This window comes from Calypte anna, chromosome Z (assembly GCF_003957555.1).
Source record: "Calypte anna isolate BGI_N300 chromosome Z, bCalAnn1_v1.p, whole genome shotgun sequence".
NCBI lineage: Eukaryota > Metazoa > Chordata > Aves > Apodiformes > Trochilidae > Calypte > Calypte anna.
The window spans coordinates 50,132,654-50,149,692 of NC_044274.1; the positions used below are offsets into that span (position 1 = coordinate 50,132,654).

Below are 17,039 nucleotides of genomic sequence, written 5' to 3' on the forward strand. Positions count from 1 at the left end.
GCTGGGCTGTGAAGGGTCTGGGAGAGATTTGGTGAGAGATGATCTGCTGCCAGCAGAGATGCCATCCCTCACAAGTAATGGGGAAGCCTTTGTCTGGTTCCCTTCTGAGGTGGCTTTGGGGAGAAAGCACCCCAAGCAGCACATTTCAGCACAGCTTGGGGATAGAAGGAAATGGACTTCAAAATGTTAAGATCAGCCTGAGGAAAACAGGAAAATAAATTAGAGGTTTCATTAAATATACTAGGCCATGTCACTTGCTGACTGAAGTCCTGAATGCCACTGAACAGCCAAGCGATTTTTCTTAAGGTCAACATCAACAGATGGGTTATTTATGGTGGAATGTAAAGAAATTAATTTAAATTGCTCTGTAATGATGTAGCTGAGGGGTCATATGTATGTGTTTTTCCCAATCAAGGTTTCAGTTAATCTGGTCTGACTTCACCTTGAAAATAAATCTTTCAGTACTGTAAGCTACTATGTAGGTGTGATGCCCAACCTTTCCTTAAGCTTTTTGAAGATAATGCTGCCCTGGAAGTAGGGTAGTTTGTTTTCCTTTTTTCAGCAAGGGTAAATTTTATTCTCAGGAAGAGGTAGATTTAGATGAATCATTAAGTGTGGCAGAAACAAAAGCTGTACAACCTAGGAGCTTCACATGAATATTCAAGCAAAAATAATTTTAAATCAGCTGCTTTTGCTGTCTCTGCTTCTTGTTACTTGATTTTTCTATTCTTCATGTTACTGCTTTGTTTGTACCTGATCTTGGATAAGCTGCATATTTCTTTGATAACTATGTCTTTAATAACTTTTCCATTTCATAGGAGTCATTGCAATTGGCCACATTAATGAAGCAATTGACCAAGGAAATCCTGAGAAAACTCTAGAAACTCTGCTGTTACCCACAGCAAAGCTGCAAGACGTGAGACCAGTAAATGCAAGACATTATCAGGATGTTCTGCACCATGCCAAAGCACTGAAATGCAAGGTTAGAACTTTGTTGCTGTTTGTCAGAATTGAAACACCAATTCTTCCCTTTTATATGTGTCTTTCCTGCTCCCCTGATATTGGGATTAACTGTGTCATTGGAATTGCAAGTAAGCCAACGACAGCAAATTGGCACTAAGTAATTTTCCACTATACCTTCTGACTGGCAAAAGGGATTAATTTGCAGTGTATTAATACCAAGAGGTGTTTTCATGTCTGTCACTACTGATGTGGGATGTGGTGTAACCTTATTTTTAATTCTAGTAGATTGCTGCAGCTATTACAAAATGCATGCAGCATAGCTACATCCTCTGATGTAGCTACAAATTTCTCAAGGATATAGTTGCAAGACTGTGAGGCAGGTAGTTATAGGATAGATGGTAACTGAGGTTTTTGCCTGAAAGGAGCCATAGTCAGGCTGAAGGAGTTATGATTTTCCCTAACAAACCTCTGGAAAGTATTGAGAAGAATCTCAGTTGCTTAAAACTTGTTGTTTATAAAAGTATTGTGTGTATTTCTCTTCTGGCTTTATCATGAAACAACAACCTGTCTATCTTGTATGTGCCTTCAGTTTAGACCTATCTCAGCAGGATATTGCTATCTGCTTCCCCCAAAACAGTGCCCTGGTCAGCATCACAGCTCAAGGAACCATAACAAAGATCAGCCTAGCAACTTGCAGGATGTGACTGAACATAAGATTAGCTAAACTACTAGCACAGCATTTAAAATGTCCAATGCTTGGAAAAGACACTTGAAATCCATATAATGTGTTCCAAAAACAATATGGTCAGCTGGACAAAGCTCCTGAACTTTGGCTTGTAGAAGCATCTTCTAGCTATCTTGCCACCTCACATGTGGTACCTGCTGTGAAATTTACAGTTCTGCTATTCAGTGTCAGAACTCTCAGAAGGTATATTTGCACATCTCTTGCTTGGTTTCCCAGGTAAGGGATGGCTTCACTGGAGCCCTGGATCCTGAAAAACCTCTTCCCTTCCCATGTGTGCTGGGGAGAGTTTTTTGTGTGCATGTTGACTGCTTTACCTATCCTGGAAGGGCCAGGGCTGGTATTTGAGTGCAGAGAGTGTGTGAGGTGATGAGCAGTGCTAGCCAAGGACACCCCAGACACTTTGTGCACATGTAGTGAGCCAGGATGTCCCTAAGGCAGAGACCTGCAGCCCACGGGTCTGCGCATCACAGCCCTGCCTGAGGTCACTGCCACTGCACTGCCTAGGTGCAAACCTGGTGCCTGTCCCTGGGTGAATGTGCTGGTAGGAAACAAATGGGTGTCTCCAAGTTTCGTAACAAAAATTGTGCAATGTCTTTGAAATCTTCTCACTCAAAAAATTTGTTGTGGTCTTAATGACCTCCATTAGCCTTTCCTTCCTGAGGTGTTTTGGTTTTGCCGTCCTTTGACAGGTACTCACAGCACCTTTGTAGACAAGCATTGCTCCTATTTAGGAAGAGGGTACGGCACTATGTACTACGTGTGCTCCCAAAAGAAACACTCAGGTGCATCAATCTGTCTTACTCTCCATGATGGTGAATCATGTGGACATCACTATTCTATAGGCAGACACAATTTAGATTCAACTTCTCTTAAGAAAAAATAATCCAAACAGAACTTAAAAGATAGTGCCATGTCTAAATGCTGTCTATTCCCTACTTTTTTTGAGCCTTGTTTATAAAGCGGATCTGCCTTAGCATGTAAGACTGAGCAACTCTAAAAGGGAGTATTTGATTTACAAGTATCAGATATGTTTGCCTGTAAGCTTCCTGTGTTCCCCAGTCTGGAAAAACATACTGGTCAGACTTGCTCATGTATGCTAACCAGTCTGCTGTCACATCCTTATAGCTGTGGTGGCTCTGGGGAAGTAGAGACTGCACCCAAATCTCCCAAAAAACATTACAGGTCTTAATCTTAGATCACATCCACTTGTTCCTTGCCTGAAACTGAAAATGAAAACCTGGAATTAATTTATTCTTGTAATCTTAAACCACAGCATCTTACAGTTCTGAAGGATATTTTGAACCAAGCGTATTCAGGTACCAGTGAAGGACAACCCAGTTTTTAGAGAGTGGAGTGTATTATAGATACCTGAAAACTTAAACTGATATGCCAAGCCATGAAATGGTTCTTGTGTTATTTTTTGAGAGACAGGCATGCGTGTTAGGTTCATGTTCTTTATATATTTACAATCTGGATTATTTTAAAGTAACCTTTAAAATTTGTCCTTGTGCATGATGAGGGAATGGCATGATTAAAACTAACTGAAACTAGGAGCTAGAAGAAACTGGAGAGGAAAAGTCTTACCAACTTCCTTGAAGACATTTTTCAGTGCAAGTTATTTTATTTGGTTTTTTTATAATACTACCATCAAAATTTTTTAAAACACATTTTTCTCATTATTACAAGTTGCAGTTACAAATAAAATTCCAACCCCTTAGCTTGTTTTGTAGACACTTATATGTTGTATATATGTAATTTTTGAGTCTCTGTAAACATAAAAGCTGACCCTTTAATAACATGGACAATCAATCAAAACTAGCCTCAGTATTTGTAACTGTGTAGGTATTTCCTGTTAGGATGTGGAAATAGAGAACAGTACAAATAGCTTCCCTGTTTTGCTTACCAAGCAAGAATAATACACGCCTGGATTCACACTGATAAGAGTTAGCTCCCAGCAATCCTCATGGGATAGAGGAGTGCAGGCGCTGACAAAGTGGAAGAACATGACTCCAGTGCAGAGCTGGTTAAGCAGCCTCATAGGAGATGCTCCCTTGGAAGTGTCTGGCTCTGTGTCTACAGCTCAAGGTTTACTTTTCCTTCAATCTGTAGAGACTCTGGGTCTTCATATTCAACATCCAGAGCTGTATTTGCTCTTGGTTAGGTGACAGAGACTTCTGCAAACCTCAGCAGCTCATGAGTGTAGAGAAAGTGCTTTTGCTTGTTTCCATTTCCACTGGCCAAAAACTTACTTTCACATCACTGTGCCTGCAGTGATTGTGGGCTGAAAACTACTTTGGAATATTTGGGAATCATGGCTGGGTTTAAAAGTGAGGTTCAGCTGTTTATTCTTTGTCTGGTGTTCAGAGGTTGTGGTGACTGATATACTGATTTCTTCTCTGTGGTCATGAAAGTGATGATCTCAGAAGGAAATGGAGGTGTGGAGATACTTCCCTGAATCTAGGTACACCAGGTGTTGCAAAATGCATGATAAAATTACAGAGCTTGAGAAGTGTGTTTATGAAGATGTTCCTCCTGTGGTGTATTGAAGAAGCAAACTTTACTATTATGTTAAAAAAACATTTTTCAATTTTGAGTTAATTATTGTACCTGAGGCTTCTTGCTGCCTGGAGATAACACAATGCAAAATCATAATTCTAATAATACAAATACAGAATTAAATTTATTTTTCTCTGGATATTTTAACCATTGTTAGATAAATGTTGGATTGACTTCTAATTTTTGACATCAGAAAATAAAGGAAAGGATCGAGACAGCTGTTTAAGCTGCTAAGGGATAAAGCAATTAGATATAAAGAATACAACCCGTCTATGTTGTAATAGTAAGAGCTAATGTGATGCATAATAAGGATAACATTGCTTGGCACAAAGCAAATAGCGAAGATGGTAAGGATCAGAAGACTGATTTTAACATACCAGAGCCATTCATGAGTCTTGAGAGTTCTTATAATGGAGACATAGCAGAAAACTATAGTTGCGAGAGGTATTAGAAACCCAAAGATAGATAAAGAAACATAGTAGTAGAACTGGAAGGAAGATACGGTTTCACAGGCATTGTGTACATCGTGGCAGGTGTAAATGCCCAGTTGTTTCACGTAGTAGCTTTGCTGCATTATGCAAAGTGGGAGCATGTACAAGAAGACGATGGTCCAGACGGCAGCGCAGACGGTGATGGTATAGGTGCGTTTGGGAAGGCTCTTATAGGTGAAGGGGTGAACAATGGCCACGTAGCGGCTGACACTGATGCACGTGAGCAGCAGAATGGAGCAGTACATGTTGCCATAAAACACCACAGTGGTAGTTCGGCACATCATTTCCCCAAAAATCCAGTTGTTCCCATTAATGTGGTATGCGATTTTGAAGGGCAGCATGATGCAGAAGAGCAGATCTGAGACTGCCAGGTTTGTGTAGAGGATGGCGGTGCACACTGACCGGATCCTGAAGATCAGCATCCACAAGGTGATGGCATTAGATGGTACACCCAATAAAACAGCACTGAAGTAGACAGCAGGTATTAGCTTTGTGCTCAGAGAGCTGGTCAGGTACTCCAGCGTGGTGTTGTTCACTTCTGTTAAAGAGGAGTCATTTGACTTTTTTGAAGAGCATTTATGTTCTCTGATATGAATGGTTGTTGTCTCTCCTTCTATAGCATAAGGGGGGATGTAATCATAGTCTCTTGCTGAAATGCCACGGAAAGTCTTGATAAGAGACACTGTTTTAATTGCAGAGCCATTCAGTGAAAATTCTGAAGCTTAAAAAAAAAAAGTCAAAGCTGTTAAAAAGGGGCAAACTACTGGAATAGCAATACTGATTAACCTTCACAAAGAAATGTACTTCTCAAATCAATGTATCAAATGAATTCTAGGATAGGCTTCATTTTGTCATCTCACACTCAACCTTTGTCATCTCACCCTAACCTTGTCTTTCTGCATTTTTCATATTTTCAGTAATTTTAGGCAAAAAATATCAGTTGCTTGTGTAATGTTTATTACCTGTAAAGGGTTTTACTAGTAGTAACAGTGCTGGTAATTCATCATATAAGAAGCAGCCTTAGTCTGAGCTTGATCAACATTTCCAAAGCAAACATTGGCACTTCATGGGTGAAATGCATGGAAACATGGGAAAAGCACTGTCTTGTCTAACACAAGCTCAAACTTCCAAATTAGAAAATTGAAATGACTCTCAGTGTTTTGGCCTCACATATCAAACAAATGTTATTCTCCAGCTTCTGACTAGAGCAACCCAAATCTTTTCAGTTTTTCACACATGAGGAAGGGAAGTTAGTCTAGAGAATGGAATAAAATAAATGGACTGATATTAGATCAAATTTATTGGTAAGTGAATAAAACAGGCAGTGGTAAAATTTTCAGTGAGTAAGTATCATTAGTGTGTGGGCAAAATGAATGATACCACTTGTATTAATGCTTGTTCCTCATTCCTTTATCAAAGAACATTACAGATGTTGACATTTCCAGATAAAGCACAAATGTGTTCAGAATACTTAAGAAGATTATGCTGAATAAACAGCTATGTAGTTAATGTCATTTAAAGATTTTCTTACCTGTGTTTAATGTGAAAATACAGAGTAAAGCTTAAAGCATACACCTTGAATTCAGAAGCCAACTGAAATTTTAATTCAAACCTGTAGTTTTTTCTTTTACCCTTCCATATTGTAATAAAATATGGAAAACGGTTTTATCAATTCTCACTTGGCGGGTTTATGGTTAACAGACCATTACACTTTTAGTAATTTTCTGTATAGTCAATCCACAAGATAAATTTTAGTCATTCTTTAAGATGTACATATATACTGTATGTAAATACATATATATACATGTATATACGTGCATGAACTAACTTTTAGAAATAAGCCTGGTTTGAAAACAGCTTTAATTGTAGCAAGGGAAAAAAAGGCTTATTATTTGATCATTTCCTTCAGTTATTTTTGCCACAATAGTTATCTGAGCATTTCCTTCTAATAGGACCATCTGTGAATTTGTAATTATTTTGAACAATTAAAAGCAGAAGGAACACGACTCTACAGGTTTAAGATTATCATATTACTGCAGATAAACTGGAAAGAAAACAGGTCTTCATTAAGCTCAGAAAAATCCCTTAATTAAAATTCATTATAGAAAGTGACTTGGGGTGGGGGATAAGGTGTCACTGAAGTACAAGAATAAGAGTCTGCCTTAAATCTTCCTAGGGTGTAGTTTTCTGTAATGATGCATATAAAACCTATTTAATCTGGCGGGCTGCCAACATTATCAAAAACCTGTTGTTATTGGCTAAAATACAGAATAGATAGACAAAGGAGAACTCACCTGTTACAAAAAGACTGGAAGTAAGACAGAGCAGTCCAGTGAAAAGGAGTATCTTCATTGTAGTACGTGAAACCCAGCTAGCCAAGTAACAACACAGTTTCTAGTTCATCTCAAAGGGCATTTGGGGGGTGATTTTTTTCCCCTCTGTAAGGAACTAAGGAATGATTGATCTGTCTTCCTAGAGGCATCCTGTATGCATGAGGTTTATGGTAAGGAACTAGTTTGTTCTTTGTCTACTACAGCAAGAGGGTGTGACATATCCAAATATGCACACATGACTCAGTCTTAGCCTCTGCCCAACACAGAGATAAAAATGCTTTACAGCAGTAATTTAACTCCTAATTTACCATGAGCCTGACTACATGTGGGGGGTTCTAGTCGAATTTGTACATGCAGGTACTGGGGGTGAAAAGGTGTTTTCTGGAAAAATCAAAGGGTCCTTTTAAAAGTAAATCCTGGAGTCTCAGCCACTGACCAAAATGCTGACCAGGTTATGGAGATCTGTACCCTTCTCAAGGAAGAAGCAAGGCTTGTTGTGATCTTGGTTTAGTGAATGCAAAGGTGAAAGTAAGACACACATACAAAAATGCCATTAAAAAACCTGTGGTCTGCTTTGCCCTCTATGCCTCCCTACCCTCTGTCAGCTCTGTCCTCCTTCAGTCTGGCTGCTGGCTCTGCTCAGACAGTTCCCACCCCTCCACAGCCTGCAGCTTTGAAAACCTTTCCCCTATTTTCATCAGATGTTTTGTTGATCCCTGCTTTTTTCTCTGCATGGCTTTTTTTTTTTTTTTTTATTAATTGGATGCCAAGTAACAACAGCTTGCTTCAGCAGACAAAATTACCCCAGTCTTGGTCTGCCTTCTGAGCTAGCAGTGAGGCAAGGCATAAGCTGTACTTGGCTTCAGAGCAGTATTTGTGGCTTTTCTAGCATTTACTGTGTAAAAGCTGGACATCAGATAAGGAATTCTTTTCGATTTCTCAATCCTTCTCTCAAATTTGTCAGCTGCAGTTTGGGAATTTAGTATACACTCTCAAGTGCTAATAACTTTCTTCATAGAAAAAGCATGCTGTGTGTGTCTACTGTCATGTGATTGCCTGACACTACTTCATTTTATTTAGATATTCTCTTACCTTCCTTACAAAAATGATGCAAATTGAAGATTTACTTCATTTATTTTTTTACTTCATTTACTTTTTTTACTTACTTTCATTTATTTTATTATTTTATTTTTACTTCATTTCCCATTGTAATTTCTGCAGCTAACGGATTTATTTTAGCCTGGTGTTGGGTGCAAAATAACAGGCTTTTCATTGTAAAGCTGATTCTTTGTGCACCCTGTCATAGCTTGAGAGGGCCTCTGGGTTTTGTGGTTTTTTGGCTTTGGTTTTTGGGGTTTTTTGTTTGTTTGTTTGTTTTGTGTTTGTTTGCTGTTATTGTTTGTTGTGGAGTTGTTGTTTTTTCCTGAAATATTTGTGTGTGTATATTCCTAGATCTTTATCTAGTCAATACAATCCAGTTTCTCTCATCATTAGTCTATTATTGCTCTGGCACTCTTGTTTCTTCTTTAGAATTAGTTTTGTTCCTCTACATACTTGATTATATTTTAAATGTCACTTTAGCTATGAAACCAAATTTTTTCAGCTGAAGAGTTGATTCACTTGTGAGTCTGGATAATCAGAGTAGGGTAGTCAGTGGGGATGCTAAGCCTACTTGCCTGCACTTTTCTGTTTTAACTTGGGTTTAATGCTATGTACTGTCTGCCTGGAGGAAGAATGAGACCTGCTCTGCTGCTTCATTCCTGCAACATTCACCACCTGAGCTTCGTCATCATTACTAAACCTGAGCTGTCTTTCTGTATCAGTTTCTACTGCAATTTTCTAATATAATGTATACTCAGGTGTACACGCAGATCCTTTCCAAATAAGGGATTCTGAAAGAAAGCCAGCTTCCTGCAGTCTTCTGCTTTGTGCTAGCTGTGCTATTATCACAAGTGCTGCCTGACATGTGGTTTTATTTCACTCTCACTTTACTTTCCCTAGGTATCATTGAAATGAAAATGTTTCTGGCTTTGAAAGTTTTTACTGATCTTCCGCAGGATTGTGTCTCTCATACATGAAAAATACCAGAGCTTTGTATTTTAACAGGATTTTATTCAAGTCAGTAAATACAATAATAATGTTTTTTATTGTGGATTTTAAGCTGCCCAATTCTTTTTTGTGTCCAAGGGCTTTGCAAGAGGAGAGTTAACATATTAATAGATCTCTGATAAACAGACAATTTTTGCTATAATTCAGTTTTTCAAGGCTTTTCTTCACCCTTTTTTCCAGGAAACTCGAGATGAATCAGCGCTTCTGTGGCTGGATGAAATACAAAAAGGAATCAACGATGCCAATAACAATATAAATGAAGCTGCAATCTGTAAGCATTAATCTGCATCTGTGTTGATCTTGGGTTTTTTTAATCTTGAAAAACTAAAATTGATAAAGTGTTTTTTCCACTTCAGGACTATGGTGGCAGGCCTTCACATACATCAGAAGAAATGAATGCATGGTCTTTGTTAAGGAGAAATTAGGGTTACTTAGGTTTCAAGGAGTGAAGCTGGTTTTATCTGAAGTGGCAATCCTTAAGGTTTGAGTAGGACTTTTGTGGATTTGTTTATATAGATTAACATTGTGACCAAGATTTCTAGTGTCAGTGTATCTTTAAGTAGCTGCTGAAAGAGAAGGATGTGTGAGTGATAAGGGGTATGTTATTTGGGAGCTTATTTTGCTTATATAAAACTGAATTCTTCATGCATGCTGTTAAGAGAAAATTCTTTTATGTTTAGAACTTTGCTTATTCCTATTTCATCATAATGCCTTTTATTAAGTGCTAACAAAGAAAAATTAGGAACATAGTGACATAAAAAGCAGTATAAAAGGAGCACTCAGTCTTTTTGAAGAAGCACATGCTCTTCCAGTCTGTGAAGAGGAGGAAATCTGCAGGAACAGTCCTGAGGCTTATCCTGTCAGAGCATTTTTGTACTGAATGCACTCAACTTCTCTCAAAGTTGGGATTGAATATAATAATCATAGAAAAATATTCATAATATGTAATATGCTTTGGCAAATAATGCAGAAGGAAGTGTAGATAGTGTATGGGTCATATTGGAGAGCATGTTGGCAACCTTACCTGTACCTGCCTGTGGCCAGCACAGACCAGCTAAACCTCTTATCTTGGCATTGGGTACTGGTTGACCTTCTGCTTGATCTTTGGGTGAGTCAAGTGTTGCCTTCTTTTGCACTCTGAAGAGCTTGTGAATACAACTGCTGAAGTCAGTGCATTCCTGCACTGTGTTTAGCCTTTGTTAGTGCACTGCAGCCCGGCAGCCTGTTTACTTAGGGGCAGGCAATATCCATATTAGCACTGGGAAAGAAAAGAAAAACAGCTACCTACTGCAAAATCTTCTATCACTTTTACATAAATGTTGCATTTACCATTCCTGCAACTTTGAAATTGATTTAATCAACCAATACAGCCTTACTGTATCCAGTCAGATACACTGAAGTGGTTTTGTAGGTCATGCAACTATAAGGAAAAGCAGCTGGCTTGCATTTTCTGATATGGGATCAGATGCACACACATTGTCCCAGCAGAGCTCTTGTAGTCAGGAGTGCTGATACCTTTTGTGAACAAAACAGCTTTGTATCAATGCCACCCAGAGGCATGAGGAGACATCTGAGTATGCAGAAGGGAGGGAAGTGCATAGCTTATAAACAGATGTAAGTTAAAGCTAAAGTGTGACTTAAATACACCATTGTTTGTGTCTGCTGGTGTAAAAGCAATAAGAATATATCTCATAACTGCCCTGCAGAAATTAGCATAGCAGTATCCATATAACAATACCGTAGTGTTCCTAATGATAGGCCACTTCTCCATCTACTACCTATATGCAGTAAAATATTTTCATTAAAAAGTAAAATTTTTCTTTGTTTGTAGTGAAGGCACAACTCTTCACAACAGAGTATGATGAGTAGAACTGTTTTAACACAAGTTCACTTGTGGAAAAAGCTACTAATCTCCTGCACTCAACTCCTTTGGGTTGAAAGGAAGCAGAGTCAGCACAGCACATTCTTAGGAAGAGCTGTAAGGCTTTGTAGCTCAAAACTGAGATTTAATATTTCCCCACAGCACAGAACCTGATACTTCCTACAGCAAACACATCCTGTCTTAGGAAGTTAGCATGTTGTGTTCATGTAGGCTAAACTTAAAAGTTCAACTTGATCACACCTTGGAGATGAACTTTTATGTTTATCTATCTCAGAGATGCTATTTTTGAAAGGGAAACAATAGGCCACATTCCAATCTAATACTTTTGCAAGGCAGTTAAAATTGTTTTTTTTTTTCATTCAGCTTTGACATTGCTGCAGGAATGACAATAGAATAAACAATAAAGCAAGAGAATATGCTGGCTGCTGTGCTGAAACTGTCTTGTAACAGTAAAGGACTGTATCTTGTATCTTCATTTAGGAATACAAATGGTAGTGTGCTTCCTAATTCCTTGTGGTGTTTGTTGTGCAGTTTGTATCGACTTGCTTCACTTCTTGATTCAATTTAACCATTGCACCCCTCATCTAAGTTGAAGACAAAACAATATTGGCCAGATTTCAACTGCATAGCCTTCAGGAATAGATACTAATACCAACCTTAGTCCTGCACAGGAAAAGTCTGTCAGAGTAGGATCTGTGATGACAGAGGCCGTGTTATTAGAAAAAGCTGATCTTTGGCCCTGTTGAGAGTTCAGGCTTATCACACCAGGCAGCTGCATCTTCACATATCGTGGCTGTTTGAAGGGAGAATGGGTGCAGAAAACAGCCCTTTGACTTGTTGATGGTGCTGTCATTCCAGCTCTTGCAGGAGCACTCTCAAGCCCGCAGTTCTCCCATAGCTGGGCTGGCTGAGCTCCAGCTGATAGCACTGGAATAGAAAGGAGCCATTTCTCTTAAATTGCTTTTTTTCCCCCTACTAAGCACTTTTCTTACATTTTCCTTCAAAAATACAGGCTTAATTAATTAATAAAATGTGAAAAAGGTAGGCAGCAGAGGACCTGCCAAAACAACTCTTAAAGGTTTTGTGCTCTTCAGTCTTTATAGCAATAGTTTCTGACACCACATTAACTGCAGGATGAGGAAGAAAAGGTAAGAAAATAGTTTAAATACTGGTGACCACGTCAGTTTGGTACCTGGAACTGTGTAGAAGTAGGCCTGAGCCCACAGAGCCATGTGGGCCATCAGCAGCAAGCTGGTGGAAGTGTAGCTTTCCAGTTTTTCTTGCTTCCACACTGCTGAAGCTGGATGCTTGGGCATCCCAATACCACAGCTGTGATACAAAGTCACTTCCAGTCTCTTGGGGTACACATGTGTATTTGCAAGTGATCTATTTCAAAGCACAAAAAACCAGCAGGATGTTAATCTGGTGGAAATCCAGATGGATCACTTTGTTTCTCAGCCGGCCGCCAATATATGTGGAGACTGATCTGTTGCTGTCTAGCCAAAGCTACCCAGTCTGTCTTAGTTTTTTCTTTGTGGTTAGTTTGACTTTCTCCTGCTGAAATTGCTCTCCTGCTAGCTCAGTCTCATGTGGTGCCTCCTGTATGTAGGCTTCTTATGCTGAGCATGTTTTCAGTCAACTCTTTGTAGGCAGAACACTGAGTGTGGGGAGGGACCTTTTTTATATTGACCTGGGTATACACCAGATAATGCAAAGTGTTTGGTGTTGCAGCTGTGGGATATAAAGGTAACCAGGCTCACTTGAGCCAGTGTTTAATGTATATATTCCAGTTGTATCTATGTTCACTTATGTCTGTGTGAAAGTGTTGTGAACTTAGACGTAAAGAGAACACCATAAAGATGAGAGCATCAGTTCTAAAGCAGCATATAGGTCTAGTGTGGGGGACATTTTGAAGTGGCATCTGCTGTATCAGCAGGTAGCTGTAGCTGTATCAGGTATCATGATATCAGCTCTTTTGGTCACGGTGGGACTTGGATAAAATGAAGGATACTTGGAAAGGTCTGATTTAGGCCTGATTGTAAGGGTGATGTTGTACAACCTCAAGAGCTTGAGCATGCTTCACAGCATCACCTCTCAGGTGACTTCTATGTGTCCTGGAAGCAAAAGCTGCATCTCTGACAGACTCAAGGGAATGAATTAGCTGCAACTGCTTTAAACAAGCTCTCAGAGGATAAGAACAAGAAAGGATCACTTGAGATTTCCAGCTTCATCCCAGCACTGACTAGATGCTGTCAGTGTTGCATGACTTTGCTCAAGACAATCGGTTTTATTCCCATTTTGTACAGTAAAAGTGAATATTAAGCTAATGATTTTGTGCATGTGCAGAAGGCTCCTAAGTGATCAGGAGAGGATTGCCTGCCTGTTAGAGAAAACTGAGTTGGAGGGGTGTCTGCCATACTCAACCCTTGCGCTGGTGTCATCTGAGTTGTCACTTGATGTGGAAGCAGCTGTGCAGTGGCTGCACCCCAGCCTGGGCAGAGCACACTCTTTCCAGCTAACAAGCTTCCTGTTCTCTGAAATACTTGTCCTTACAAGCAGGAAAGAGGCTTCAGATGGACAAAGCACTGAATTGATGTGTATGTCATGATGTCTGTGTGCCAGCCTTAGAAGTCCATTATGAAAGTTGCTGGAGGCTAGAAGTGTGGGTACATAGTGTATAAACCACTTGATCTTCTGTGCCATTACTTTAGTGGCTGCTGGAACATCAATGATTAACAAGAGCTTGGAGAACGGCGAGTCACAGCCAATCCTCATGATACTGCAGTCCAAGTTTGGGTTACGAGTCGTTCCTGAGTGTGCTGAAACCTACTTCAGACACCTATCTGAGGCCAAGAACCTGAAAACTAGAGAAGGTAAAAAACTTCCTGAATAAGATAGTTCCAAATTTCCACATCACTGATGCAACTGGAACACTAGCACAGAGGGCATGTGTAAAATCACTGTAAATTGCAGAAGGCAGTGGCTGATTTTAAATCTTTTGAGAAAAACTTTACTTACCCAAGTGCTTCTTTTGTGAAACTGAATTGTTGTGCACATCCAGACCACACAGTACATGAGGAGAAACAAGTCTAGCTGTTTCTAGAGCCTAACTAAAACTTTCCAAAATCTCAAACTAGCCTCTGAGTGAATTTAAGGCAACTTCTCTTGGACTGTGAACAAACTAATCCATATTTTCAGAGAACTATATTACTCTGATTATTTTTTTTAGTATTTTTTCCTATTAGCATCTGTTGGAGGCTTAGGTTGCACAATTCAGCCTTACATGTTACTGTCAAAGATCAAGCCAGGTTTTGTCAGAGTGTCCATGGCCCATATATGCTCCATGTGCATTGCCAGAGCAGTAGGTATCACAACAGCTGGGGCTACAATCTGCTAGGATTAATACAGTGGATGTTTAGTCATATTAGAGCTGCAAGTTCATCATAGCTACTTGCAGCCAGGATTAGCTAACTCTTTTTTTTTTTTTTTTTTTTTTTTTTTTTTTTTAAGAGGGTACTGTAGCAGACTTCCTTATAACAGATGGACATGTTTTATCCTGCAAAATGAGTTTTGAGGCCCATTTGCGTAACTGACCTTATCGAGTTTACCTTGGGGCCTTTTGTCCTTGAGGAAATGAGGTTTTTCCTGTCTACTCTGGTACAGCCTTGTTTACCACAGCACCAAATAAGACAATGATGTGGATATAGGAAATGTCCTGTGTGAGCTAAGTGTCAGTAAGGCCAACATTTTTCCAGAAGACAACATTTTTTTTATAAACACAGTCTCAGATCCACTTAGATGAGGGGTGATAGAAGATAAAGCACACACTGTTTACAGGAGCAAGCACTAACTTGGCATATTGGGGCTGGGTCAAGCTGGCAGTGGATCTGAACAAACCTCATAGCTGTTTTGTTCTGGAAGAATGATCCTATTCCACTTAGTGAGATATTTTGTAAGCATCCTTGGGACAAGCTGGCACAAGATACATAGTAACTTTGCAATGGTTTTGTAGCAAATGTAGAGATGGGAAATAAGCAGAGTTGTCATTTATCAATATAACAGGCACAAATGTGGACTAATGGTGTTTTCTTTCTAGACTCTAATGAAAGTCCATGGATTAAACTTGTAATGGAAAACATGTATTATTACTATTACAATGTGGAAACTGAGGAAGGTACCTGTGCTGTGCCTGAAGGAATTGTACCAAAAACTTCATGGTTATCTGGTATAGAAATCCAGGTAGGTGGCTGAAAATTTGCTTTTAATGCAAAAGTAGCATAAACATTTGAAACAGAGAGAGAGAGGATAACAAGACATGGCAATACCAATGAAAGAAGCTGTGCTGGGTGAGACTGGAGATGACTTCCTTTCAGAATCTGCTTCAGACAATAGCAGCAACATAAGTCTAAGCAGAAGGTGATAGCTTGGCCTCCTAACTAATGTCTGGCAATGATTCAGAGACTTCCTAGCTGGAAATTACAGCATTTCTTTTAATGGCCACTAGCAGACAGTGATGGAGGAAAATCTGACTGCTTTCCTATCCTTTTACACTTTTTGGACTTCATACTTGACTATGAAAATGAATTTGACTATGTATCTGGAGAAAGTTTAATCATTTCACAACATTCTTGTGTCTCCAATAGGATGAGTGCAATACTTTAACTCATTTACTGTAGGGATTTTACACTAGCATGAATTGTAACTTAGAACAAAGTACATTACACAAACTTCTGCACAATTTTTTTTTTTTTTTGATTCAGCATATCTAGGCTACAGGTTTACTCTGCTGCACAAAGCCAGTGTAGGTCCTTCTGAAATTCTGATTGTAGTATTACTTGCGTGTGCTTCTCTATAGAGAGTTCCCTGATTCAGTTAGTATTTCCAGATGTCTGACTTCTATAAAAACCTTGTAAGTATTAAGAAAACAAAACTCAACCAAGTATAACTAACCTTCTCTATCCACCTGAATAACTTGAGGCTTGAAAGGAGTTCAGTTACCCTTCTTGTAAAATTCAGTAGTAGCTCTTCCACCATACTGATTACAATGTAGGGGTAAATCAGGATGATCTGTATGGATGATGAGGAAAATACAGTCAAAATTCCAGGATGGTTTTGGCTTGAGGTTTTTTTTGCTTTTAAATTACTTTTTTCCATTATCTCTTAACAGAACATTGTTGGGCAAGTTACAGCAGATTACAATCGAGAGCAGCTGTGGCTTGCCAATGAAAATCTGATTGTTCAGCTGCAAGCTCGAGCAAGGGGATTTTTAGTCAGAAAAAATTATCAGGAGAGGAAAGCATACCTTCAAAACCAGGAGCCATCTGCCATCAAAATACAGGTATTGTTCCAGAACATGAAGGTAACATGGCTTGGACAACTTTCTGCATGTGACAGGTGATGTCGTTGATTACTACTACTAATAAAATTCTCAAATAGGTCTGTTTCCCTGTTTTCACTAGCAGCAGTTCAGACTTCTACATTTGCAAATATATTCTTGTCCTCATGGGAGTAATTGTGCTTTTAAATAGCAAATATGCAGTTTTATCAGAATGGATCCTACCTACCTGCTGTCCAAGTTATTACAGTGGGAGAAGCTCAGAACTACATATACCTGGCATTATTCTAAAGTGGTCAGTTTTTGGGTGGTACACCTAACTATGCACAGTACAAGATCAGAAGGTATTTGTTGAGTATCGAAGCAAAAAAATTCTTTGGCAAACATGACTTAAGTACATTCCTTTCTCGACTATCCCCACTTGGAAGTGGTTTTCCTCTGTTCCATGAAGTCATAGCTGGGTAGGGAGTGGCAGTTTCCATCGTGTTCTCAGGCCTTGGCAGTATTTCTTGGATATCTTCAGTTTGAACTCCAAAAGGAGTATAAAAGTATACCCCTCAGCATGTGAACACTAGCAAATGCATGTGCATTGGTTTTACATGGTAAAATAGCTGCCTCCTCTTAG

General features: G+C 39.2%; 2 protein-coding genes across 4 annotated transcripts in view; one reads left to right on the plus strand and one right to left on the minus strand.

Moving 5' to 3' along the window:
* IQGAP2 (IQ motif containing GTPase activating protein 2) overlaps window positions 1–17,039 on the plus strand; it is a 123,082-nt gene that overhangs the window by 83,730 nt on the left and 22,313 nt on the right. For all 3 annotated transcript variants that reach the window (XM_030466972.1, XM_030466973.1, XM_030466974.1), the window contains 5 exons: window positions 819–982; window positions 9,378–9,468; window positions 13,791–13,952; window positions 15,176–15,318; window positions 16,247–16,417. In XM_030466972.1, coding sequence (XP_030322832.1) covers window positions 819–982; window positions 9,378–9,468; window positions 13,791–13,952; window positions 15,176–15,318; window positions 16,247–16,417 — 731 coding nt within the window. The remainder of the gene's footprint in view (window positions 1–818; window positions 983–9,377; window positions 9,469–13,790; window positions 13,953–15,175; window positions 15,319–16,246; window positions 16,418–17,039) is intronic.
* On the minus strand, window positions 3,370–7,474 carry F2RL2 (coagulation factor II thrombin receptor like 2). The gene is made up of 2 exons (XM_008503495.2): window positions 7,050–7,474; window positions 3,370–5,476 (listed from the first exon to the last, which is right to left on the minus strand). The coding sequence occupies exons 1-2, from the start codon at window positions 7,105–7,107 to the stop codon at window positions 4,389–4,391; spliced, it is 1,146 nt and encodes a 381-aa protein (XP_008501717.1). The 5' UTR covers window positions 7,108–7,474; the 3' UTR covers window positions 3,370–4,388.

Bases quoted from the DNA above. Each gene is read 5' to 3' on its own strand.
- F2RL2 (XM_008503495.2), bottom strand. From the start codon at position 7,107: ATGAAGATACTCCTTTTCACTGGACTGCTCTGTCTTACTTCCAGTCTT. The intron at 5,477-7,049 runs GTGAGTTCTCCT...TTTTTTTTTAAG, and splicing joins TTCCAGTCTTTTTGTAACAG to CTTCAGAATTTTCACTGAAT.